Source organism: Elgaria multicarinata, chromosome 12, assembly GCF_023053635.1.
Source record: "Elgaria multicarinata webbii isolate HBS135686 ecotype San Diego chromosome 12, rElgMul1.1.pri, whole genome shotgun sequence".
Lineage (NCBI taxonomy): Eukaryota > Metazoa > Chordata > Lepidosauria > Squamata > Anguidae > Elgaria > Elgaria multicarinata.
In genome coordinates this window covers 30,983,833-31,009,980 of record NC_086182.1, presented here as the reverse complement: position 1 = coordinate 31,009,980, position 26,148 = coordinate 30,983,833, and the positions used below count along the sequence as shown (strand labels likewise).

Here is a 26,148-nt window from a genome sequence, read left to right as displayed (position 1 = left end):
ATGTGAGAAGAGGAGCCATTTATAGTTCCTAATCTTCCCCTCATTTCTTGCTGATGTTTTTGAATTGGAGCGGCTGGGGCATAATGATCTCTCTCCACAAACTGCCTTTTCTTTGCCTTAGACAAATACCTTCCTGACGTGTGCTGAATTGAACATCATGGATGAAAAACATCTCTCTGAGTGGTGCTGAAGCTTCACAAACAGGTTTAATTTCATTCCCGTGTAGCTCTATGATGGGACCGATAATGAACAAGGCAGATCACAGGAGCCAAGTGGCTCAGCCATTGTTTTGAACTTTCATTAAGTGTTGTGCTATAAAACTGCGGGGGCCTGACTGCTTCCTTTCATCTCAGGTGGGAATATTGGTTTGGTGTTTACCTGGGGGTCAGTATTTGAGGATCAGTGCTGATGTTCAGCACTTCTGCACGTCAAACAAAGTAGATGCAGCAAAGTTTGTGCAGCAAACATTTCTTTGTGTGTGTGTGTGTGTGTAATATATTTGCTGCTCGTCTTACATCTGATGTATGTTTTACTACAAAGATGCAGCTATGCAAATTTACTCCCAATTTTGCTATTGGCCTGTGTGAAAGACTGTGCTGCGAAAGACACAGTCTTCTGGGTGATTTGCAAAGTTCCATACAAATATAAGCTACAGTTGCAACGTGCCACTGATAGCTGGAAATAGGTGGTTTTGCATCCCGAGTGCACTTCGACACCGAACGATGTCTTCTGAATTCCTGGAGAGTTGACCGTTGCAACTAGGGCCAGAACACTTTGGTGCAAAATCTGACAGAGGTGCCCAAGAGTGCTAGAAGTGTGAGATTCTTCAAGGACTCAGGCAAAGCCAGAAAAAGTGTTCACGACAAAGCATGGTTTTATTAGATGGATTTTAGTAGAGAAGGTATATTGAATGAGACCTTCTTGAACCTGTCATGGCTGCCTAAGCAGATCTTACCTGGAGGACACCAAGGCCATAGCTAGACCTAAGGTTTATCCCTGGATCGTCCAGGGGTCAAACCTGTTCATCTAGGTGACACACAGGGGATCCAGTGCTCAGGCAGGGGTGAACCCTGGATGACCCCAGGATAAACCTTAGGTCTAGCTGTGGCCCCAGTCTTTAGTAAAAGCTGATTTAGGACTGCTCTATTTTCTACTAGTATGTTAGATTTACTGGGGGAGGGGGCATGAAGTGGCTCTTCTTAATATGACAGAAGAAGTACAGGAAAAACAATATAATTATGTCCACACACAGGCAACCGTTTCTCCATCACGCCCCCTCACCTCTCTGGAAAAAATAAAGTCTGTGTGCAATCTCAGACTAAATGAACGCCTTGAAATTACATCAGCCACATTTGCAATTTCTGTCACAGCAGATTGTCTACAATTACCGTAGCGCAATTGAAATGCAGGGGGTAATGGCAGGCTGCGCTCTGGGCCAAAAGCCACACTTGCCTGTACATGACATGTTAGTAGTTCATGTTCAATTCTGGAAAGAAAACAGGGTGTTCTGACCTTTGCCACATTGTGTAGTGAAGCTGGAAGAAGTCTAGATTGAGATGCTGCTCCATAAGACTGGTATCTGTTGTGTTCCCCAAGTCTGAACATATCAGTTGCAGGTTCAAGAGTCCAAGGCAGGATCTAAACTAGGGTGACCATATGAAAAGGAGGACAGGGCTAATGTATCTTTAACAGTTGTATTGAAAAGGGGATTTCAGCAGGTGTCCTTTGTATATATAGGGAACCTGGTGAAATTCCCTCTTCATCAAAACAGTTAAAGCTGCAGGAGCCCTGCCCTCTTTTAAATCTGGTCACTCTAGTATAGCTCCTGCAGTTACATCACAAACCACACCCACTCAGTTCTAACGTTCCATACTCACCAGACATACTAAAGCAGGCGCATACAGGATACTCAATTGTGGGGTAACGCCACAGACCCGTTTTGCAGCATTTCCTCCCATTCCTCCCCGTCTTTCTCCTTTCATTGCCTGATCCTTCTTCATACTGGTTTTTGTGGGATTTGCAGGCAGAAACAAACGAACGAAGACAGAAAGACAAGCTTAAAAAATGGCATGGTGACCTCTCAGATTTCGTCAGCCTGTCTTCCTTCGCCATTATACAATTTTGCTATTTTTGACTGCATGTACGGAGCTGCGTAGCTGTAAATTACCATGCAATTTATTTTTAAACTTCCATTGCTGTGCACATGCAGCCAGTGGACTCAAAGAGAGAGAGAGAGTGAGCGAGAAAGGAAACTCAAACAGCAGAACATCCCCCCCCATTTCTCCCACAATTGCAACACAATGCTGAAGTCATGCGCTCATGCTACAAATACAAATGATAGAATATATATGACCTCTTGAACATTTCCTCCCACAATTAGAAAACTATGCAAGTGTGTGTGGCATTCGAGCGTGTTTTAAACATGTCGGATAATGTGCTTATTCATTACTATGTGCTCCCAGAGTAATGATTGCATCTTGAAAAAATACCGCCACAGCGATGCCTCACACATGAAAGAGGTTCTAATGTAGCTCCCACTCCAGACAAAGGTGGAGATACCAGGGTTTTATCTTGACCAGTAAATCCAAATGGAACTCTTGAATTAGACTCTCTTTGGGCCTCCTCAGAAGTTTTTCAGGGCTACTCAGTTACCAGAACAATAATGACACTGAAGTTTTCCTCAAAGGTTGCTTACTCACATCAGAAGCTGCGTCATATCACTGGCTATTTAGCTCAGTATTGTGTACACTAGCCTCATGTGGCGCAGAGTGGTAAAGCAGCAGTTTCTGCAGCTGAAACTCTCCCTATGGCCTGAGTTCGATCCCAGCGGAAGCTGTTTTCAGGCAGCTGGCTCGGGTCGACTCAGCCTTCCATCCTCCCCGAGGTTGGTAAAATGAGTACCCAGTTAGCTGGGGGAAAGGTAATAATGGCCGGGGAAGGCAACGGCAAACCACCCCGTTATAAGGCCTGCCAAGAAAACGTCACTGAAAGCTGGCGTCCCTCCAAGAGTCAGTAATGACTCAGTGCTTGCATGAGAGGTTCCTTTCCTTTCCTGTGCACACTATTGTTGTACACTATTGTTCTTCATGAGCACAAATCTCAACTTGACACCTGTGTTAGGCAGGTGTGCAGTAGTGAAGCCTTCCCTAATGCAGTGCTTTCCAGATGTGTTGGACTGCAACTCCTATCATTCCCACTTCATTGGGAATAATGGGAGTTGCAGTCCTATACATATGGAGGGTACCAGGTTAGAGAAGGCAGAACTAGCATGTGTCAATCTATGTGTATGATACAGCCTGTGTATGATGTAGCCAATTTTATCATACATGAATGGCTTGATGGACTGATTAAATCACCATCAGTTTCCTTATGAAAAAAGCAGTCATTCTTAAGAAAAATGCTTAATTTTGATGTGAGTTATGCATATGTCATAGCTAATGGAGACACACGCTTCCTCAAACTGCTTCTTCTGAGATGACACTTTATGTATATGTATTATTTTTTTTTAAAAATAAATTAAAAAACTCCTTCCTGATTAACCAGAGGCCTCTATTTAATCAATCAAAATCTTCAAAACAGATTAATCTAACCAATTAATTAACTAAAAGTTGCATCCCCAGTAAGATATAATGTTATGATATGCTGAATTAGGTTGAACTGCATTGCCATGGAGTCTTCCCCTGTTATTTATTTATTTATATTTATTTATCCTTTCCTCTGTCTTCTCCCCCCGCCCTCTATTGTTGAAATTTAGACTGTAAGTTCCTCAAGGCAGAGACCTGATTTTGATTACATTACTCGGTAAAGTGCCAGGTACGTGGATGTTGTTATCTAAAGATAATGATGAGCATGAAGAGGTTAGAATAGTCTGGAATGAAAAGCAGCTGGCTATGGTCTATGGCAGCCTTCCAGATGTTTTTGATGTCCACCTCCACCACCCCCAGGCAGCAAGGCTAATGGAATGCTGGGACTTCTAGGTCACGAAACAGCTGGAAGGCACCAGGTTGGGGAAAGCTGTCCTATGGGCTATGTAAACCAATTTTGATTTGGTACATCAAAAACATGACCCAGAAGTCTTCTAAGGAGGCAGATGTGAGGATGCATAAAAGCATCTTTCTGCTTTGTGCCACCTGGGCCTTTGCTGACGCCTCCCGAACAATATGGTGTGAAGGAACAGCACAGGTCTAATCATCCACGTTGTGGAAAGAACCACGCCAATTAGACTAGCTTGTGTAGAGTGAGCGCAACAGGATTACATGTAAGCCAAATATTAATTTCTTCCATAAGCACAGGAAGGCAACAAATCCCTGCTTGATCAGGAAGCTGGAGGTGCCAAACTTATCAAGAGCTCAAGCCAGAGAAAATGGTGTGTCCTGAGTTGCTGTCCTGTTTTGTTTTTCTTTTAATCCAAATGAATTCGCTCAGTCCTGCAAATCAATTCGCCATCCTCTTAATTAAAGAATTCAAACACCATAAATGTCAATGCACTTTGAGCTATTAAAATATAGGGAAGTGTCAATTTTACCAGCCTCACCGAATGAGATCAAAACAAAGAAATGTCACCCACATGGGTGAAATCATGGTCATGACATCAAAGCCAGAAGGAAGAAACCGTAAAAACTTGGTCACAGTGTAAAATGGCTGTTCTTGATCATTTCTGATTGTTAACCATTTTTTTCATATAGAGTCTTTGAGCTGGTTTTTTTTTACATGTGCCATTAGAAGGGCCTTGTAAAGCTTCACTAGTTCCATGATCATTATTCTTCCAAAGGCCAATGCCCCTAATAATAATTCTATCTATTGAGACATAGTTGGATGACATAAGTAGACTCCAATAATTCATTGTTGAAAATAGAGAAATACTAATAACACCTGAAGGAACACTGCAAACCCACTGTAAGATATGGAAAATTAGCATCTCAGGGAGAATTTCCCCCAAACATGCTAGCTTTCTGTATGCAGGGTATTATTATTATTATTATTATTATTATTATTATTATTATTATTATTATTATTTTGGTATGGAAGAACATTCTGTCTAGGGTGACCATATGAACAGGAGAACAGGACTCCTGTATCTTTAACAGTTGTATTGAAAAAGGAATTTCAGCAGGTGTCATTTGTACATATGGAGAACCTGGTGAAATTTCCTCTTTATCACAACAGTTAAAGCTGCAGGTACCCTGACCTCTTTTAAATATAGTTACTCTAGTATATCTCCTGCAGCTTTAACTGTTGTGATGAAGAACTGTTGTGATGAACTGTTGTATATATGGTTCCCCATATATACAAATGACACCTGCTGAAATTCCCTTTTCTATGCAACTGTTAAAGATACAGGAGCCCTGTCCTCCTTTTCATAGGGTCACCCTAACTCTGTCACACGAACCCCCATCTGCAGTCTAAAGTGGTACAGTCCAGATGCAGGTTCATCATCTCAATGAAAGACAATACTTTAATGCACATTATACAGTTTTATATAGGCTGTTAGCCACCCAGGTTTCCTTGTGAGGTAGGGTGAGATCGAAGTCAAATGAATACATCATACATAAATAAATACATAAGCTACGGAAACATGGGGGAACTCAGAAGAGAGACTCATTTGGCCGACCCTAGCTTTGAACCCCAAGTGAATTCTTTGTGTGCCAGAACTGGAGTCGCCTTGAAACTTGAGAAGCTTCACATTGGACTTAGTGGGAAGTGTGTTGTTGCATTGAGAATTCAAAACTGCCTGCACTTGACAGATGACAATGGCTAGACTTAAATCTTAGAAGTTGCTGCCTCATCCACTGAATGGATTCATGAATGAAATTGCAGAGAAACCCATTTACATGTCATTTTATTAACCGACCATATAATATCTGCAGAGATCTTACAAAGGGTACTGTGAACTGGATACAGTTAGCAGTTACAGCACTGGCAACAGTAGCGCCAATTGGGTGATATGATCGTGGGCGATGGCTTCTTGATGGTGAAGCACGATGGTGACTGGGAAACATTTAGTTAGAAAATGTTCTTTCCTCTGCCAATGAGTTCCTTCACCAGAGACAGAGTGGAACCCCATTTAGAAATTGTTGGTGATCCCTAGTGAATTGTGTAGAAGGAACAGTTAGAAATTCAATGAAACATGTAGGTGCATGGATTTTTTATTCCCTCCTCTCCCTAAGAAATTGCTAGTGGAGAAGGTTAAAGGGGTCATAGCAAGATGTCAATTTTTTGAACTTGAACGGGAGATCTGAAAACAAACAATCTTAGCCCTGGAGCAACATTTTGATCTTAAGCTTTTTTGCCATGAAGAATGTTTGGGCCTTGCTGTGTCTCTTCTGAAAAACACAAACGGCCAGATTTTTTGCTCAGAAACGATTGTAATCTTGCACAGGGCTGAGCAAGCAGTCCCGCAAAGAAGGAAGACACGCAGCCCATCCTTAAATGCAACAGCAATTCAGTGTTTTGCAAGAGCTTAGGAATTAGCATTTCAACTAAGCCCATAATGAGCTTCATCAACAGAACAGTTCAGTCTAACTGTTCGTTCCCACCCCCTCATCCTATGTGTTCACTTTTCAATTTGCTATACCTTGGGACCAAAGTAGAATTAATCCCTCTGAAGTATGCCAATATATGATGGACTTCATAAGCAACACATTTTTTGGTCATTTGTCCAATGCATGTTGGCTATGGATCCCATTGTGTCTTGATCGTCTTCTTCACGTTATTCCCAATGGATGGTGACAACTAAAGTCAAATCCTCCTGAGAATAAAAACTCACTCCATCTACCCTACCTGTTCCTTCCTACCAGTTCGACAGACTTCCTAGGAAACACTCTAAGATTGCCCATGAAAACAAGCTGCCTTTATTGCCAAGGGCAGTCTTGGAATCTTACAAAGCTGCCTTACATAGGGTTGGACCAATGTACTCTGACGCAATCTTGTCTTTTCTGCCTAGGAGCAGCTTTCCAAAGTCTCAGGCAGAGAGTCTTTTCCATAATCTGCTTCATGATCCATTTTACACTGGAAATGCCAAGCATTAACCTGGATCTTTCTGCATTCAAGGCATGCACTCTACATCTGAGCCATGTTCTAACAGTTCAGAGTTCCTTACGCTTTCTCTGGACATTACTTCAGTTCCAAATGCCTGTCTTGTCCTTGTCCACCAGACCCTTGTCAGCCTTCCTTCCCTGTCTCCTCTTATTGGTTCCCAACTCCTTTGGGTTCCCTTCAGCACAATGGTATATGTACTCAGAGAAGATGCTGGCGACGAGGTATGCTGGTGAATGTAAGTGGAGATGGCTTCTTAATTACAATGCATACCATGCAAGACAAGATTTTTTTTACCTTATTTATTATTACATTTTTTTTGGCTTGGGCTTCTGCTCAGTTCATTCTATTTATTCATATATACATCAGTATTATATAGTAAGAATATCCTCTTTCCCACTCTGCCCTGAGATTCCATTTTCTTACATTCTCCTCCCTTAAGTCCATATGACTGGTGGTCGCAGCGTTTAGGCCTTCAAAAGCCTTTATGGAGTCTGCATCGCACCAGGCCTTTACAGTGCCATAGGGACCCAAGTGGGTCACTGAAGGCAAGTCCAACTGAGATGATTCCCAGGAGTGCTGGCTTTGTTGGAGAGGGGTGTCTTCTCCTACTGCAAAGCAGACAGGGCGGCGGCATCTTTGGTGAGAAATGTATCAACAACAGCAACACATGAGCAAATCAATGTGTCCCACTGTTGGGCTCAGCTAAAATTTGTGATTAAATGCACTGGAGATCTTTTTGACCACAAGCAGGTGTAATTGTGGGTGCTTTTCCTAGTTCTTTTGTTCTTTCCTTTTTAGCATAGTGCAAAGGATGCATTTGAAATGATCTCTTTTGCGACAGTCCCACAGAGTCTAAATATCCGCGTGTGAGAGAGAACACCTCAACTGTGACTTCTGTTGCATCCTAGCTGTAAAAAACATGTAGACATGGCACTCTTAACACTGTGTGTGTTTATCCAGATACAACACAAGTTCTTTCCATGGCCCCCAATAGGACAGTGGTCTTCATGCATCCGGTCCTCAAGTTAGCAGTGCAGGATTTTTATGAAGGCCTTCCGGAACTCAATATTGAAGGTGGTGTAGATAATGGGGTTGACAGCACTGTTGACATATCCAAGCCATGTGAAGGCATTGTACATCAATGGGGGGATTTCACAGTGGCAGTGCATGTTCAGGATGTGGGTGATGAAGAAGGGGAGCCAACAGATGATAAAGACACCTGCAGAAGGACAAATTAAAGGAGCCAGGTTAGCAATGCAAGGCTTGGAAGTTACTTCTTCACATAGTTAACTTATGGAAGGTGAAGTCACTGATGTAATGATGGGGACTTGATTTGATGGCTTGAAATGGAAATTAGACACATTTGCAGAGGAAAAGTCCATCATAGCTACTGGCCAAGAAGGGCTCAGGTTTATGTTGGGAACCTGAAGTTCCCCCACCCCCACCCCAGCTCTATAATCTGCTATCAGGTAAACCTAATGGAAAATTGTTCTTGGGGGTTGGTAAATTTCTATATAGACCACAACAAGAAGCTCAACCAAATCCTTACCAAGCACAATGGCAAGCATTTGAGTGGCTTTCTTTTCCTTCTGCTGTGAAAACTTCCTCCTACTCATTGTCTTGAGTGAGGTCCTTGTCTTGCCATTGGGCATTGTCTGGATTTCAAAGACCTTGGCTGTTTGGGGGTTGTCCGCAGTATGCCCGTTCTTCTCTACTTTTAGCAGGCTGTCCACAGGAGGAGGCGGAGTTGAATTGGCACACTGGTTGGAAGCTGCTGGAACAGCCAGTTCGTTGTTACTTGGCACTGATGGCTTGTGTAGTCTCTTCTCTGGTGGGCTGGTGCTGGTGGCCATCTCCATCTCTTCTATGTGACTCACGGCCTCCTGGACAGGGATCAGATACCCAACCCCCATTTTTAAAATTAATTAATTAAATAACAACAAGGAGATCAATACATACTGGGGGAAAAAACAAAAAGAAAACCCTGTCTAAATTATATAGTCCAAAGAGGAAATCAGTGAAGGAAGAATTAACTTCAAATAGCTGAAGAACACTTTCTGAAGAATCAAAGAAGAGAATGGCTTTGTTCAGATGTCACGCTAAGCCATGTTAGTCAAACATTTTGAGCTAACTATGGTGGCTTAGGCCTGGTTCAGACAACATGCTAAATTTATTTATTTATTTATTTATCATACTTATACCCCGCTCCTCAGCCAAAAAAGGCTCTCGGAGCGGCTTACATTTAGCAAAAAAGACAGTCCCTGCCCTCAGGCTTACAGTCTAATAAAGACATGACACACATGGTTTAGCATGCTGTCTGAACCAGGCCTTAGTGTGTTATGTGCACGGGGGAACCCCACAAACATGGTTACTAAGCCATCCTGGCTAACCATCCTCATGCAACAGGGTTAAGGATCCCAGGGGTGGCTTACCATTCCATGTATAAGCCTCCCCGGTGGTTAAAACAGGCTGTGGGTGGTTCACAGGCTGCGATCATAGAGATGGCAGCCTAGAGCATCCTGCACTTCTGGCAATCTGCTAGCTGCTGTGGGCTTTCTCTATGGTTGCCATGGCATAGCAGAGGATGGAGCAGTCGTGCGCCATTTCACTGCATGATGGCTGCTAGGATAATTGGCGGTGGCAGCAAGAAGCCCAGGAACTAACTCCAATAGGGGGCAGGGTAAGGGAACCATTTTGAAAGTGCATACTTTTTAAAAATGTGCACTCTCTTTAATCGACGGGAGAAATGTTTGTACTTTAAAAAGAAGGTGCACAAAAGTGCATACCTTTGGCAAGATGCATACTGAAATACGGAATGTTTGGTTTGAATGAAAACCAAAACAAAACCCAGGACAAACTTCAAAGTGGAAAGTGGAGAACCTCGATGAATTTGACAGATTTAACATCTCCACAAGCAACCTGGAAAAGTTTCTCCAACCTCCCCTTCCTGACTTCCAGTCCCAACATGAGAACTTCAGAGAATTTATTTTGCTTCCTACTTGTAGGGTGACCATATGAAAAGGAGGACAGGGCTCCTGTATCTTTAACAGTTGTATTGAAAAGGGAATTTCAGCAGGTGTCATTTGTATATATGGGGAACCTAGTGAAATTTCCTCTTCATCATAACAGTTAAAGCTGCAGGTGCCCTGCCCTCTTTTAAATCTGCTCACTCTAGCATAGCTCCTGCAGCTTTAACTGTTGTGATGAAGAGGGAATTTCACCAGGTTCTCCATATATACAAATGAGACCTGCTGAAATTCCCCTTTCTATGCAACTGTTAAAGATACAGGAGCCCTGTCCTCCTTTTCATAGGGTCACCCTACCTACTTGGCCAAAGAAAGTGAACGATGGGTGTAGAACAGGGGTGGCAGAAGATAAGTTGGGATTTCCTGGTGGTAGATTTCTTTGTGATTCGCAGTAGATGGTGTAAGGAAGGGGTTAAGCGTACTCAGAATTACTGTTTTTAGCAATTCACTCTTGTTCATTGTCTGTTACAGAATTGCAGAAGTACCACTTATCTCTCCACCTGGCCGTAGGCGGGAAGCCATCTTCTGGCTCCGTTGAGGCGAGAGAAGTGACCTTGAGGCAATTTGCAACTGTAAAAGAGAAACTGGCCCTTCCGGAGGGAGGGGGAGGAGTAGAAACGAGGGGCCTTAAAAAGTCTACCAAATCTGAGGCCAGTGTCTGAGCTGAAGGACACCTGGCTGCGGGGAAGTATATCTGTGACAAATATTTTAGTTTGCTGGTATGGGGTTCGGGGTTGATGTATCTATTTTAGTAGCTAATCTGATGTAAATGCTTGCCTCCTACCCTTCCTATTTCAATAAAGGATTGGGCTTAACCCTTTCAAATTGAGAGCTGTGTGCTTTATTCCAAGATCTGTGCAAAATCCAGTGGGCAGCTGGTTTGGCTGAGTGTGGTTTCCTTTACAGATGGGCAAAGGTGTTCTTGTTAACAATAGCTGCACTCCTGTAACAACCTGCACTCCTGCTTCATTCATAAATTCAGAAACCAGCATAATAGCAGTCAAATCTATCACTGCCATTAGGGCCTTTAATTACTGGCTCAAGACTTATTTCCCCCCCTCCAACCAGGTTACCTAAATTGTATCTTTTAGAGCAAATGAGAGCCAATTCATCAAATACATCATCCTGGTTTCAGAAATTGATTCCCCAAATTCATTATTATGGTTTTTTTTCTTCTCAAGACTTTACTACTCTGAATTTAGCTCACAGCAAAGAGGTCTTTAAGGAGAGGGTCTATAGCGTTTCTATTCAAATGATCCTCTGTGCAGTCTCAAGTAATAGCACAGCACCTTGGTTTGCACAGACTAAGCTTGAATTTGAATGCGAACACTACCTGACTCTAATTTCCCACCCTCGTCTTAGATCAGCCCTCGCACGATTAAAGATGCGACAATTGAAAACAGCAGTGCCAGAAGGGCGTTTTAATAAAATCCCTTTTGCCTGAAGACTCTGCCCTTGCCGTAGTGGCAAAGTGGAGTATCTGCCTCACTATTTGTTCTACTGCCCTGTCTATTCTCAAATTTGTTCTAAATATTTAGATTGGGGGTGTGTTTTTTTGGTCTGATTCCAGCTGGACATCAGGAAAAACTTCCTGACTGTTAGAGCAGTACGACAATGGAACCAGTTACCTAGGGAGGGTGTGGGCTCTCCCACACTAGAGGCCTTCAAGAGGCAGCTGGACAATCATCTGTCAGGGATGCTTTAGGGTGGATTCCTGCATTGAGCAGGGGGTTGGACTTGATGGCCTTGTAGGCCCCTTCCAACTCTGCTATTCTATGATTCTATGATTCCTATTGATCACCATTTTCACTACAGACTTGGCCATGCATTCCTCTAATCTTTGTTCACTCTCTAGAGCAGTACGACAGTGGAACCAGTGACCTAGGGAGGTTGTGGGCGCTCCCACACTAGAGACCTTCAAGAGGCAGCTGGACAACCATCTGTCAGGGATGCTTTAGGGTGGATTCCTGCATTGAGCAGGGGGTTGGACTCGATGGCCTTGTAGGACCCTTCCAACTCTACTATTCTATGATTCTATGAAATACAATACACTTTCTGTTCACATGCAACAACCAGACTGTCTTATTGGAATTGGCCAACTTCTCTCTGGCAGCTCAAATGTATAGAGTGAAATTTCTGACCTTGTATGTATGATTTGTTTTGGTATTGTTTTTACTGTGCTTGTTGTAACCGTGGGTTGGAACAATAAAGCATTGTTACTACTAGCAAGAACAATAAAAGGCTCCCTCCCTCCCCCCCCCCCGCAATTTTCTAAATCAGGCTGCTGAAGTAGAAGAGGCTTGAGGAGAAACCAGGAATGGATTTGGGTGTGAAAGAACAGTGAGTTCAGTTCTGGTATTAAAAACAAGTTCCTAGGCTAAGCGTATCCTCCGTCCGGAGGTGGGCAAATGATGGACTGAATTGTATCGTTGGACTGAAACTCCCATTGTTCTGGCTAGGCTGATGGGAATTGCAATACACCAACATCTAGGCTGATGGGAATTGCAATACACCAATTGCTCAGTCCTGTTCTAGAACCTCTTGGAGTGTACATCTGCTCCTCGCAAGCTTCTATTTTCCACCCAACACTGGTTAGTGGATCTCAGGCTCTTAATAAAAGCCAACAGAGACTGATCCTGCAAGCCTAAAGCTTGCCCTCACCTGGTACACAAGGTGGCAACACTCACCACTTTCCGTTTATGAACAGGGAAGTTCCCATTGGTCTTCATGATGAGCGTGCAGAGCCTGACATCTTCTGGATGAGTGCATTTGTCCTGAGGATGGGGAGCGAGGTGGGGGGGGGAGAGGAGGCAAGGAGGGACACACGGGTTACGTAAGAAGGCAGCAACCCGGGGCAGGGAGCTAGCGAGAAGGCTTTGGAGGCCTGAATAGAGGGCACTAGGCAGAGACCTGCGAGGATTGTAACGTTGAGGGGAACAGCTAGGCAAAGTGTATACCTCAGACTGGGTCAAGCAGGTGGGTGAAAAATGGTTAAGGCATGGATTTGGGGCCAACGGAATAAAGCGACAAAATCTTAGGATGTTGGAGGAAAATATCTTTGTAGTTTTAATGTCAAGAAGTAGCCTTATACTTTTCAGCCCTGCATATGAGTCTTCTTTGTTGGTTAGTTTTATATATAAATGCTTGCAGGTATCTCTGCAAAACAATTAATTACTCAGGACTGAAATGTGTAAGTCTAATTCCACATATAGATTTTTTTCAGCATCCTGAGACTTCGGCCATAGCTAGACCAGGCGAAATCCAGGGGTGATCCGCGGGATCGTCCCTGTGCGTCCACGTGACGCACAGGGGATCCCGGGATCAGGGAGGGATGATTGCCCCAGGATCTCGCCCTCCCCTTTGGCCCTGGTTTTTTCGCAGTCCCGGGCTGAGCCCGAGACCGTGGAACATGTGGCCGGGTGCCGTGGATTGACCCGGCTCCACGTGATTCCTCGCGAGGAGCCACGCACAGGGCGCTGCGCTGTGCCCATTGGGGGTAGGGTGGGGGGAGCAGGGAAACTAATTTAAATTTTTAAAAACCGCTTACCTTTAGCGCACGAGCATTCGTGCACTGCTGCCCCTTTAAATTTTTTAAAAATGGTGGGCGCAACGCCTCTCCTTCTGAGGTCGTCGCACATCTCATGTAAACAGAGTAAGGATCTTGTGATAAACACATTGTGGGTTCTTCCCTCCTCTGTTGCAGGCTAAACGGTAGGTCTAGCTAAGGTCTTCATTTCTTTATTCCATTGGATTATTTTGGATGTTCTCCAGTTTTGTTTTAGCATGGATTTGGGACCATCTTCAGGTTAATTACTTTTGGCACGCATGACTTTTGACCTCCTGCAAATTAAGTACAGCTTACCAGCTATGTACTGTGGCTTGCCTGGTCCTTGATGGACACCTTGCATTCCCAGTCTTTGAACAGCCAGTAGCAAAATCAGAATATCTATGGGTGTCCAGGGGAGGCTGGGTGGCTCCAATGTCAGTGAAGCAGTGGATCCACTCCAGGTTTCAGTCAGAACTCTAAGAAAGCTACCCATGGTGCTTCCCAAAGAAATATGCTTTGAACCATGGAGAGCTCCTTTAGAATTCTGACTGGTTCTGACTGAAACCCGGAGTGGATTCACTGCCCCATTGAAACTGGAGCCATCAGCTTCCACTGGAAGTACCCTACTTTACAGAGGACTGTGTTCAATGTGAAAGGCTGTCAGAGGACAGTCCTCCATTGGAGGTGTCCTCTATGTGAGGGAATGTCTAGTCCAACCAGGCCCCGTCCTCGCAGTAGTATAAGCGGGCCCTCCCCAGGTCACTGGAGCTCTGGCATTGGCTGAAGGAAGGTGTGTCTGAGAGACCCTGGGACTGAAACCACAGTTCCAGCTGAGGTGGTGGTGATGTGACCAATCACGTATTCCCCACACTAAGCCTTCACCGCTCTGACCATGTCACTCCACTTCTGAAATCTCTTCATTGGCTTCCAATTCACTCCAGAATCCAATATAAACTTCTCCTGTTGACCTTCAAAGCTTTTCACGGTCTAGCTCCTGCCTATCTCTCCTCTCTCAACTCACACTATTGCCCCGCTCGTGCTCTCCGCTCCTCTGATGCCATGCTTCTCGCCTGCCCAAGGACCTCCACTTCCCTTACTCGGCTTCGTCCTTTTTCTTCTGCTGCCCCTTACGCCTGGAACGCTCTTCCAGAACACTTGAGAACTACAAACTCAATTACAACTTTTAAAACTCAGCTAAAAACTTTTCTGTTCCCTATAGCTTTTAAATATTGAGTTTGTTCTGACTCTATACTGTTTAGCTTCACCCTACCCGGTGCCTGTTTACACTTCCCTGTGCCTGTTTGCATTCTCTTTCCCTCCTTATTGTTTACTACAACTTTATTAGATTGTAAGCCTATGCGGCAGGGTCTTGCTATTTACTGTGTAATCTGTACAGTACCATGTACATTGATGGTGCTATATAAATAAATAATAATAATAATAATAATAATAATAATAATAATAATGTGGGATACATAAAATAGAAAAGATCCATAAGGAATCTATCTAATTTGTCTTAATCTTACAGTTTGTGTCAGCAATATCCTCTAATTTGGGGGGGTCCTTTATGTATTTATTTTACACTCAGGATATGGACAAAGGGAATACAGGCATGATTCTTTTCAAGAGTCACTTGGGAGAATACATTATTATTATTATTATTATTATTATTATTATTATTATTATTATTATGTCTCATGGCGGTTTTTCTAGATGAACATGACAGGCTTTGCCAAGTCATGTTGTCTTTTACAGATTCAGGAATGATTCCCTGACAATTGAGCATGTTATTATTATTCCATGTCTGTTTATGCACCTTTCCTCTGGGACCCTTACAGTCTTTTCTCTCTCTAGTAGTTTTGCTGAAGTTTTTCCTCATTGCTGCTTCCTCAGTCTGGCCATTCCCGACGCGTCATCATGATATTCTTCCTGCCTGCTTTTGTAATCCACTCCCTTAGTGTCAATCCAGCATGATTTAGCCATACTCCCGATCCAAAGGATGCTAAGAACAGTCATCCATGATAGGAGGAAGAAGAAGCCCACCAGGGTTTCCAAAGACTGCAAATCAGGTGTGGAGACACCCTTCAGGAACTTCACCTAGGAACCCTCTAAGGACCAGAGGACCAAGCAGCCATCTTGGGTTCATGCACACTAAACAGGTTCGGGAAGGAAAATGAGGAGATGGGAAATCCTAGGGAATAAAAGAGGATCAGGGAGAAGAGAAGATGGAGATTGGGGGAGGGGTGTGCGCTTGGGTTGTGGTTACCTTCAGTGGGGCCTGCGTGTCAGAGTCCAGGCCCGCGTGGGTGGCGATGCGTTTGGTGTTGACCCGCTTCCTGCGTTTCCGCAACACTATGTATATCTGCACGTACACCAGCAGGGTGACAATGAAGGGAACGTAGAAGGAGACGATAGAGGAATACACAACAAAGGCAGGGTTCGCAATGATACACTCATTTTTCTCTGGAAGACACAAGAGATTGCAGGAGCATGGTCCCAGCCATTAGGAGCTACTGCCAGCTTGTGTGTGCGAGTGTGTGTGTGTGTGTGTGTGTGTGATCATAGAAGGGTGCAAAGGTCTCGTTCCGGGTGGACCATGCCACTGCCACACTTTGGGCCTTGCTAGACCTACCTTTGAATCCGGTTGGGAGGAGGGGCCAGCCCGTGCTAGAAGTAGCGCTCGCTGTCGCCCCAGTCTAAAATGTCAGACGCGACGGGCTGCAGGAAAGCCCCGTCTCGTCTGCCATTTCTTTCATTTTTAAAGGGCCGGGTGCACAGGAGCGTACCATCGATTAAGGTAGGCTTTTTTAAAAAAGGGTTCCTTGCTCCCCCCCTGCCCCTGATTTCCCCACCCTGGCCATGATCCCCCCTCTGCCCGCGATCTCCGATCCCCCCTGGCTATGTTTCCCCCCACATCTCCCCACCCTGCCCTGATGGCCGCAGTGCTCCTGTGGAGTGCTGGATGCCGTCCGCCGCTTTTCCTGGCTACCCGCAAGTAAATGCTGTAGCCAGGAAAAGCGGCAGAACAGGCTACACACCCGCGGTCTCAGTCTCAGCCTGAGACCGCAGGAAATACCGGGCCACAACCGGTGCCAGTTATCCCAGGCCAAGGGAGGGTTATCCCTGCCTGAGCCTGGGATCCCCTGGGCGTCATCTGGACACACAGGGGCTGGCCCGGGGCTCACACCGGGCTAAACCCTGGTCTAGCAAGGCCCTCAGTCTCAACCAATAAACTCCAAAGTGAGGATGAGGTGTCTACTAAAGGAGACCGCATGTTCAAGGGCAGAACTGGTTAACCGTCATGCTTCCTGTTCAGCCTCACATGCTCTTGAGTTTTGGGTAAAACTTGTGTTTTTGAGCCCCCACCAAACCAGTCTTCCTGACTTTTCACCCTGTAAACTCTTTCAAGAGGTAATGGGTTGGATCCAAACGTAGGCATGCTTGGAGTAGAGCCATTGACATCTATGGGACTTAACTTGGCTGTGGCTAAATGTAAGCCCAATTAATTTCAATGGGTCTACTCTAAGCAAGATTAAATCTGGATCCAACCCATTGATAGGAGATGTCCACTTGAGAAGAGCCAAATGAGTGGTGGAAATATTGCACCTCCTACAGGTGATGGAAGGGGCGGTGCTGGAAGCCCAGTGGGCCCAAGAGATATTTTTTATTTACAATCACTACAGGAAAAGTATGCTTGCTTCTCTCCCTCTGGTGTGTGTGTGTGTGTGTACTTTCTATACAGTTACATCTTTGTATTCACAATGAGGAGAAGACAGTGTAAGACCCAGGACTGAGAGATCACGCTAGCTATGTTTATGGCCATTGAGGACTTTAATCCAACACTGAATGCCTCCCCTGGCAACATCTTTTATCACTCTGCTTACCTGGATTATTCAGTCCAAAAAGCAAAGGACAGGAGATGGCAAAAGAGAGGACCCAGACCACAGCTATCATGACAGTGACTCTGCGCTTAGAGCTGTAGCGAGTATTATAAAGCATTGGCATTGCCACGGCGGTATACCTGTTCAAAGGGATACAGAAAAGGGGCACATCAGTAGTACAGCCTTGGAGTTCACCTGTGATGTTGCAAAAGCAAGCTGGAAGGGGAGCAAGTCAGAGAAAAATCCAAGCCCAGAGATGTGGCAAGGGTGAACGGCATTTTGTTGGCATGTACATGTGCCTTGTGAGCTGGAAGGGTCTGGCCAGGCAGAAATCACTGAGGGATGCTTTACCTGTCAATGCTGATAGCACAAAGATTGAGGATGCTCGCTGTACACATCATAACATCCAGGGTAACGAAGATGTCACAGTGGATGTGGCTGAATCGCCACTCGCCGACCACCTGAGCAGAGGAGAGGAATAAATAAAGCAACAGTGGTGTCAAGAATCAGAGAGTCAAAGATGCCAGACAATAATAATTAAGAATTGGACTGACCCATTTAGTTTTGCAGGTATTTCCCTGCTACTTGGCAACCATAATAATAATAATAATAATAATAATAATAATAATAATAATAATAATATATTTCTTACCCGCCTCTCCACTTGGATCGAGGCGGGGAACAACAATGAAACAACTCACTGATGGAAATAAAATGCAATGAAAATAAAAGACACCATCGTTACAAAATAGCAATAAAACGCAGCACCACAGCTATAAATATCACCATGGCTATAAAGGAGGCGGCCTTTGCAACCCGAGCGAGGGGGAAAGAAAAATGAGTCCTAAAAAGACTGTGGAAACAGGATGGTTTTTCAGATGAGGCATCTGGGGGTGGGTTGGGGGAAGGAGGGTCTCGGAAAGAATGCAGGAGAAACAGCGCGATCCAAACGGCCCACTGAATAGGCCATGTGTCTGTTGTTTACTTCCTCTTTCAAAAGAGGAAGTAGTGAGGGACAAACACAGGGGCGGAGAAGCAACGGTAAGCAAACGTGATTTTCCCACATGTGATGATACTCTAAAGCTAGATTTAGGCTTGATAGTTACAAGAGAGAGAGAGAAAACTTTGATATAAACTCAGAACCTTGAAGAAACCCCAAAGGTATACATAGATAAAAGCCACTAATCGCAGTGAAGATGAGTATCTGCTAATAGCTAGCACAGGGAGAACTGGAGTTCCTCAGATCTTACACTGCTGTGTGAAAAGAACTGGCAGTTTGGGGGAACACAAGATGTGGGGCCAGATGTTATGAGCAGAAAGACAGGGTCTGAAGCAGTTTAATAAGTGGAAATGCCCAATTGTGATTAGGCCAGTTGATCCTATACATTGAGACATGTGGTGGTGGAGAAGAAGGGGAATTTCTCCCCACCCACCCCCACCCACCACCCATGCCTGTGCATTTTTTTCTGCACATTTGTGAAGGACTCTGAATATATTGCTAGCACAAGATCTTAATCACCCACATGTTTATTTTTTTAACAGTTATTAATGCTTTATGTGTGTATGTTCTGTGTTTTAAAATTTAAAATTTTGTATACTTGTTTTTATCTCAATTCCAGAATTTCTGTAAACCGTACAGAGAGCTCTGGCAATGGGGGCGGTATATAAGTGTAATAAATAAATAAATAAATAAATAAATAAATAAATAAATAAATAAGATAACCCACACAACAGCACCCACATAGGAGAAGGAGGCCTGGGTGTTTTTATCTGTAGATGTTATGGATTGCTATCCACCCCCTTGAGCTCTGTTGACAAGGAAGAATCCCAAATGTACCGGCAGAATGCTGTCAAGGAAGCAAATTTAGATGATTTTATTTCATCTGAAGTAGGACATTTGTATTTTCTTGGAATTTGATTTTGCTTGTTTTAAATTCGGCATAGCTTAAATGACTCAGTTAATTTATTTGTCAAATGCTCATAACAAAAAGGGTTCACCATGCACGCCCACATACACCCACCCACCCACCAGGTCCATCCTGAGCAAATCACACCTCTGATCGAGTTTCCAGATGTTCCTCGTTTGATGCCTTTGGCTATAGTCTATCTTATCCGAATGTAAAAATCTAGGGGTGTCCAGAGAGATCAGCAGTGATCCTATCAGCCTGGGAGAATTTGGAAGCAGACAATGCTGCCTTGAATACGAATCCAGCAAGCTGTCAACAGCCTCCCTGCCAGCTCTTTGTGTTTCTTGGAAGCTACACCAATGACTCTCAGCATCACTGGCTTTATGGGAAGGGACACGTAACTTCAGAAGGGATTAGCAGACAAACTAGTGACATGTTGCACACAATGTTGGTGAGACATCTACAGTCCGCCCTTTTTGGCACTGCTGTTGAACGCAGCTTGAGAAGAGAAGAACCCTGTTGAGTCAGCCCAAGGGTCCATTGCTCCAGAACACTGCCAGTCTGTTTTCAGGCCCAATTCAAAGTATTGGTTTTAACCATCAAAGCCCTAAATGACTTAGGGTGAGGTTACCTGAAGGAGCATCCTCTTCCATATTTACCTACCCGGGCACTAGGTTAATTGCCAGAGGCCCTTCTTCAAGTGCCTCCACCAAAGGTGGTGAGAGAGGTGGCTTCCAAGACAATTATCTAGTAATTTTCAGTGGTGGCACCCCATCTGTGGAATGGCCACCCTAGAAAGGCTCACCTGTCACCCACGTTACGGTCTTTCAGCACCAGGTGCTGACCTCTTTATTTGCCCAGCCATTTTAAGAAATGTGGATAGTGCTTTTAGATTAGTGCAGTTCTATTGCTGCTAGTTTTGTTTTGGTTTCCTGCTCTAGAGCGTTTGTACTTCTTGCTGCAGATTTTATCTTGGTTTCATCATTATGACTTGATTTATTTTAGTTTATAAACTTTTAAATGCATTGTCCACCGCCTAGGGAACTTGGCTTAAAGTTTAAAAGTATAATCACTGCCCTGTCCCTCCACAAACTGGACAGCTAGATGTCGCCAAGCAGAGCTTAAACCAATGTTGTCCCCTATACTCAGAGTGACATTGCCTTTGAACATTTTATCTAGTAATTAAATTGCTACACCACCTTATCTATTAATTAAATTGCTATACACTGTATAGTGAAGCTCTACGCAGTGCCCAGCCTTCCATTGCACACTGAAGGCCTTTTGCTGCCTGAGGCAGAGTAGTGAATCTCGACACGCATCCACCCAAGCCTAGGTGTTCAGAGAGCTCTTGCAATTGACCAGCGTAGAAATGTAACACACACAAACATACACACATACTGTACATACATACAGGTGTACAGTATCCAAGACCAGGCAAGTTATTTGGATACACAAGGTAGAACATCCCATAAAACCTCTCCCCATCCCTGGCAGGAGATCTACAATAACAACAACAGTGTAAATAACCAACACTTTGCTTCCTTTTTGTGATACCTCAAAACTGTTGCCTGAGACAACTGCCTCACTCTGCCGAATGGTAGGGACGACCCTTTGTTGGTCTGTCATATATAGGATTATAGACTGATTGCTGCAAAGGAGTCTGGAGTTTGGACACAAATGGGGTTAAAGGGGACTGGTTTAGTCCAAGGAAATTTGTTAGGGAAATTGCCGATAAGTGGCCCAAGGTAGCCAGAAACTCGCTGGATCTTCCTTGAGGATTCTGAAGGGGTTAGGAAGTGTGTGTCCCCATCAAAGGAGGATATGAACTAGACTTCTGTTCATGAAGGAACAAAAGAAGAAGCAGACAGCGAGAGAGTGAGAGCGAGTGCTTTGAGCTGTGAATAGCATCTTGGGTGCCCTTTGACAAATCTACCCTTTGAGGAACCTGGTGTGGAAATACTTTTTGGCAGATTTGGTTTTTGGAGCCGCCTGCCTCCACTTATGCTCCCTTTGTATATTTATAAACACATTTAAATGTTGCACAACCATTATATCTCCAGTGATCTCTCCTTCTAAAGAAAAGCAGACCCAGGTTGCGCTGCCCCTGAAAGCTGAGTGTTCATAGCGACAGTGTAGGACAATTGCTTTTCCCTACTATATGTAACGAAAAGAAAAAAACACCTTCTGAGTTTTCGAAATCATTTAGGACAGGCTACTGCAGAACAAACTAAGATAACTTTTAGCAATGTGCAAGAGGGCGCATGCACTGGTAACTTCCCGATTAGACTACTGCAATGCACTTTATGTGGGGCTGCCCTTGAAGACGACGTGGAAGTTGTAGCTAGTGCAAAATGCAGCAGCTAGACTGCTGGTGGGTACATCTTATAGAGACCACATAACACCGGTCTTAAAGGAACTGCACTGGCTGCCTATATGCTTCCGGTCGGAATTCAAGGTGTTGGTAACGACGTTAAAAGCCCTAAACAGCTTGAGACCTTGATACTTGCGAGAGCGCCTTTCCTTATATATGCCTGCCCGAGATCTTAGATCTGTTGGAGGAGCCCTTCTCCACATCCCACCAATGCAACATATATGCTATGATGGGACAGGGAAGAGGGCTTTCTCTGTGGCGGCACCCCGACTGTGGAATGCCCTCCCCTTGGAGGCCCGACTGGCACCAACATTGATTTCATTTCGACGCCAAGTAAAAACATAGCTTTTAAACAAAGCCTTTGATGGTTAAACTCACTGGCACATTGTTTTAACTGTTTTAACTGCTTTTATTGCTTCTGCATTGTTTTAACTTAGATCACGGTTTAATTTGTTTTTAACTGTGTATGTTTATTGTTTTATACTGTATGTTTTTATCTGTACTCCGCTCTGAGAACTTAATGATATAGGGCGGGATATAAATGTTTTAAATAAATAAATAAATAAATAAATAAATAAATAAATGTGTCAATCACTAGCTCTTTCTATGAGGATAAAAAGGGCTACAAAGATACTTTGAAATGTGAGAGAATATAGTTGCAGTCCTCTACACCCTCTCCAGGGAGTAAGTCCCACTGAACTCACTTCTGAGTAAAAAATGTACAGTTCTCTCTGCATGAGTTCTCTTCCCAAAAATAATTAGAATAAGCTTTAAAATAGCCAAGATGAGTGGAAGAGAGAAGCTGGAGCTTTATAAATGGAGGTACTTCTAAAGGTCCACTCTTTTATCGTAGTTATGGTGGTTTGATATTAATTTTAAATACATAGGAAATGTAGATATTTGGATAAAATATTAATATGTTAAACTCTGAGCCACTTTCTCAAGACTCAAAGTGATAAACATAAAACCACTTTTAAGACTGCTAGGAATAAACAGAGATGCATCCCTCTCTTTGAGGATGGCAAATTGGAGTGGAGGTAGCAATGGGGGAAAAGAAGCCTAAATCTACTGATGTCTCTGCTGTGATGTAGACAGCTCTGTCTGAACATCTGTGCCATCAGGGGCCTGTAGGAGAGATGGGGGAGCACGCACAAGTTTGGCAATAGGTATATTTAAAATAAGAGGTCCCATGGGGAGATGCAGATCAATCAGAGCTCTTTCAGCAGGCATCTTTCTCCTCCTCAGCCCTCCGAGGATACCGTAAGCTTTAGATACATAAATAAGGACATCTAAATAAATAAATAGATGATGCATATAAACTCAATCAAACAAGCTGTTTAAGTTTAAAAAGTGGTTTATTAGGAGGCATAGCTGGTGTTGTGGTATGGTTATAGATGCACAGTCTGGCCCCATTCAGAAGACACCTTAATAAACCATGGCTTTAACCACAATGGTTAAGCCAGGAAATTGGGCTGTGTTCAGAAGATACCTTAAACCACAGCTTTAACTATGGTGAATAAGGCTTTTTGCTTTATTCACCGTGGTTAAAGCCATGGTTTAAGGTGTCTTCTGATTACAGCTCGACTTTCTGGCTTAACCAGCATGGTTAAAGCCATGGTTTAAGGTGTCTTCTGAATGGGGACTATGTATCCTACACATTAGTTGATGCTGGTTGTAGGCTTCTCTCTCTCTCTCTCTCTCTCTCTCTCTCTCTCTATCACACACACACACACACACACACACACACACACACACACACTGTTGTTGTTAATAATATAGCATCCTCAAGGTGCATGGTTGTTCATGAAGTATAATGAGACAGGTCCCTTCTCCAAGGACCCTACACTTTAAACATGGACACTGGAGTGACGGCAGCTGAACATATGCACTTGCTCCATTGAAAAGTCTTTGTGTTTGATGCAATATGAATGTTCTGCTTGGGGTACTTGACCTGTCATGGATTGAAGGGTGAACCTACATGCATTCAGAGGGCTAATTAGAGGTGAAGTTTTCTGCAATTAAATGCAATTAAAATGCACTCCTCCCACCCTATGTAAACACTCAAAGGGTATCCAGAGCAGTCTCAGGTCTATAGGGGTGGACTGAGAGGAGGAAGTTAACTCTCTACCTGCCAGACCTGGACCTCTATCAAAGCATTCTCTTCTCTGAAGTGAATATTTACATTTTAACAGAACTTGTACTGGTGCCAAGAATTCTCTTGAAATGCAAACAGCAGCTTTTGAGAGGTGATTTAGATAAAGTGTTAACATTCCATTTCCTCTCTCTCCTGGTCCTGCTATTTACATAACAAAGCCTGCTATTTACAGAGCAAATTCATGCATGTCAATTGCATTCCTGCTATTAACATCACATCGAATTTGGCGCTTAGTGCCTGGGTCACCTCTCCTAGGGATGCCTGGACTTCCTTGCGTCCCTTCGGTCTGTGTTTTGTGGATTGTCAGGCGTCTTTCATTCCATCATTGGCTCATTCTACATGTGCTATTTCATGCACGTTCGTTAATGCAAATTAGGGCTAATGCTTCTTAATGTCAATGCTTAGCACAAATCCCCTGCAAAAGTGAAAACTGCTCCCCACTTCCGTGGGATCGAGGTCATTGGGGAAAAGCCAGTCTCCACGGGTCAAATTAATAGAAATCTGAACTCATATGAATCATTGGCAGACTTCTCTAACATCCTATCTCTTCCTGATCCTAAATGTGATAGTTAAAAGACCATCAGAGTATGCATAATGATTGCCATAGGGGCTTACCTCCAAATAGACTACCCACGGCATCACCAGTGTAGCCACGAGAAGGTCTGCCACAGCAAGACTAACGATCAGGTAGTTGGTGGTTGTCTGGAGGGCCTTCTCCCGTGACACAGCCATGCACACCAGCACGTTGCCAAAAACGATGACGAAGATGAGGAGCGTGAGAAGCATGGCGTAGTAATTGTACTGGTGAGGCTTCTCTCTTGGGCTGGATCCATTGAGGGTTTTGTTGTCATAGCCGCCATCATACCAGGACATATTTGGAAAATCCATGAAGAAGAGCACGCTGGTCTGAGGATCTGCCCTGCCACAAAAGCAGAAGACAATAATTAAGTCTATTAATTCTGCACGCAGTAGGGAGAAATTCCATCCCAGCCTGGCACCAACGCTGCTATCTTTCCGGCGCCAGGTTAAGACTTTCCTCGTTGCCCAGGCATATGGCGGGACATCTTAATCACCCACATGTTTAGTTTTTAATGGTTTTTAATGCTTTATGTGTGTATGTTCTGTGTTTTAGAATTTAAAAATTTGTATACTCGTTTTTAGCTTAATTTTATAATTTCTGTAAACCACCCAGAGAGCCCTGGCTATGGGAGCGGTATATAAGTGTAATAAATAAATAAATAAATAAAGCTATCATATTTCAACAACAACTACAACAACAACAGTGTTTGAAAGGGAGGTATCAGCACAAAAGTGCTGCTGAATTGGAATTCATTAGTAAATTCACTACTATTCAAGCAGGACTCAACCAAGAATGGGGGCTCATCTACACCAAGCAGGATATTCCACTATGAAAGCGGTATATAAAAGGCAGGAGCCACACTAATGCTTTATAGTGGTACTGAAGTGCACTGCAGGATCTACACTATTGCTTTATAGTGGTAATGAAGTGCACTGACAACTGTTGGGGCCCATGACACCAAGCAGGATATAGCACTATAAAAGCGGCCTGAAAGCAGTATATGGTATGTTTCAGTGGGCCCCAACAGTTGTCAATGCACTTCAATACCACTATAAAGCAGTCGTGTGGCTCCTGCCTTTTATATACTGCTTTCATACCACTTTTATAGTGGAATATCTGCTTGGTGTAGATGAGCCCTGGGAGTGCACTGCAATTGACGTTTACCCCAGTTTAGGACTTCATTATTTTTAAGCTTGCTATGCTAATTTATCATCAGTCGCTTGTTGGGAGTGAGATACACGCATTCTAGTGCCAACTGGATATTTTAGGTGTTTTGTGATTCACAAAGTAATTAAGTAATGTGACTTTCATGTTGCTTTTTTTTTTTTTTTTGCCATACTTCATAAATGATTCCCCCTTTTTGTATGTAAGGGTGTATACCTAGGATAGCATTTCATGTTCATTCTTTCTCTTTTTTTTTTTTTTGGATAAGTTTAAATACTACATTATCTCAGACTTTTTTTAAAAGGTGAGATTACCATGGAAAAGTGTGGGAGATGTCCTGGAGGTTGATGGCATTGGGTAAAGGACCCACAAACTTCATAAGCGTGCAATAAATCACTCATGTAAGGAACTGTTGAAGTGTTGCAACAAATTTGAAGGAGTGGAACCTCCTCCCATCCTATCACTCAAAATTCAATTCA

The 26,148-nt window shown here is 43.7% G+C and overlaps 1 protein-coding gene across 2 annotated transcripts; it reads right to left on the bottom strand.

Moving 5' to 3' along the window:
- Positions 1 to 7,729: 7,729 nt before the first annotated feature.
- DRD2 (dopamine receptor D2) lies at positions 7,730 to 24,813 on the bottom strand. Of its 2 annotated transcripts, XM_063138828.1 has the most exons (7): positions 24,541 to 24,813; positions 17,844 to 17,953; positions 17,496 to 17,632; positions 15,878 to 16,074; positions 12,752 to 12,838; positions 8,588 to 8,921; positions 7,730 to 8,257 (listed from the first exon to the last, which is right to left on the bottom strand). In XM_063138828.1, the coding sequence occupies exons 1-7, from the start codon at positions 24,811 to 24,813 to the stop codon at positions 8,064 to 8,066; spliced, it is 1,332 nt and encodes a 443-aa protein (XP_062994898.1). In that variant the 3' UTR covers positions 7,730 to 8,063. The 2 variants fall into 2 exon arrangements, with proteins under 2 accessions (XP_062994898.1, XP_062994899.1); XM_063138829.1 differs by lacking the exon at positions 12,752 to 12,838.
- Between the last annotated feature and the right edge of the window lie 1,335 nt (positions 24,814 to 26,148).

Excerpts from the sequence above, each read along its gene's own strand:
- DRD2 (XM_063138828.1), bottom strand. The coding sequence starts at position 24,813 with ATGGATTTTCCAAATATGTCCTGGTATGATGGCGGCTATGACAACAAA. Across the intron at positions 17,954-24,540 it reads CGTGGGTAGTCTATTTGGAG|GTGGTCGGCGAGTGGCGATT; the intron begins GTAAGCCCCTAT and ends TCCTCTGCTCAG. Across the intron at positions 8,922-12,751 it reads CTGTTCATAAACGGAAAGTG|GAGGCCGTGAGTCACATAGA; the intron begins GTGAGTGTTGCC and ends ATCCCTGTCCAG.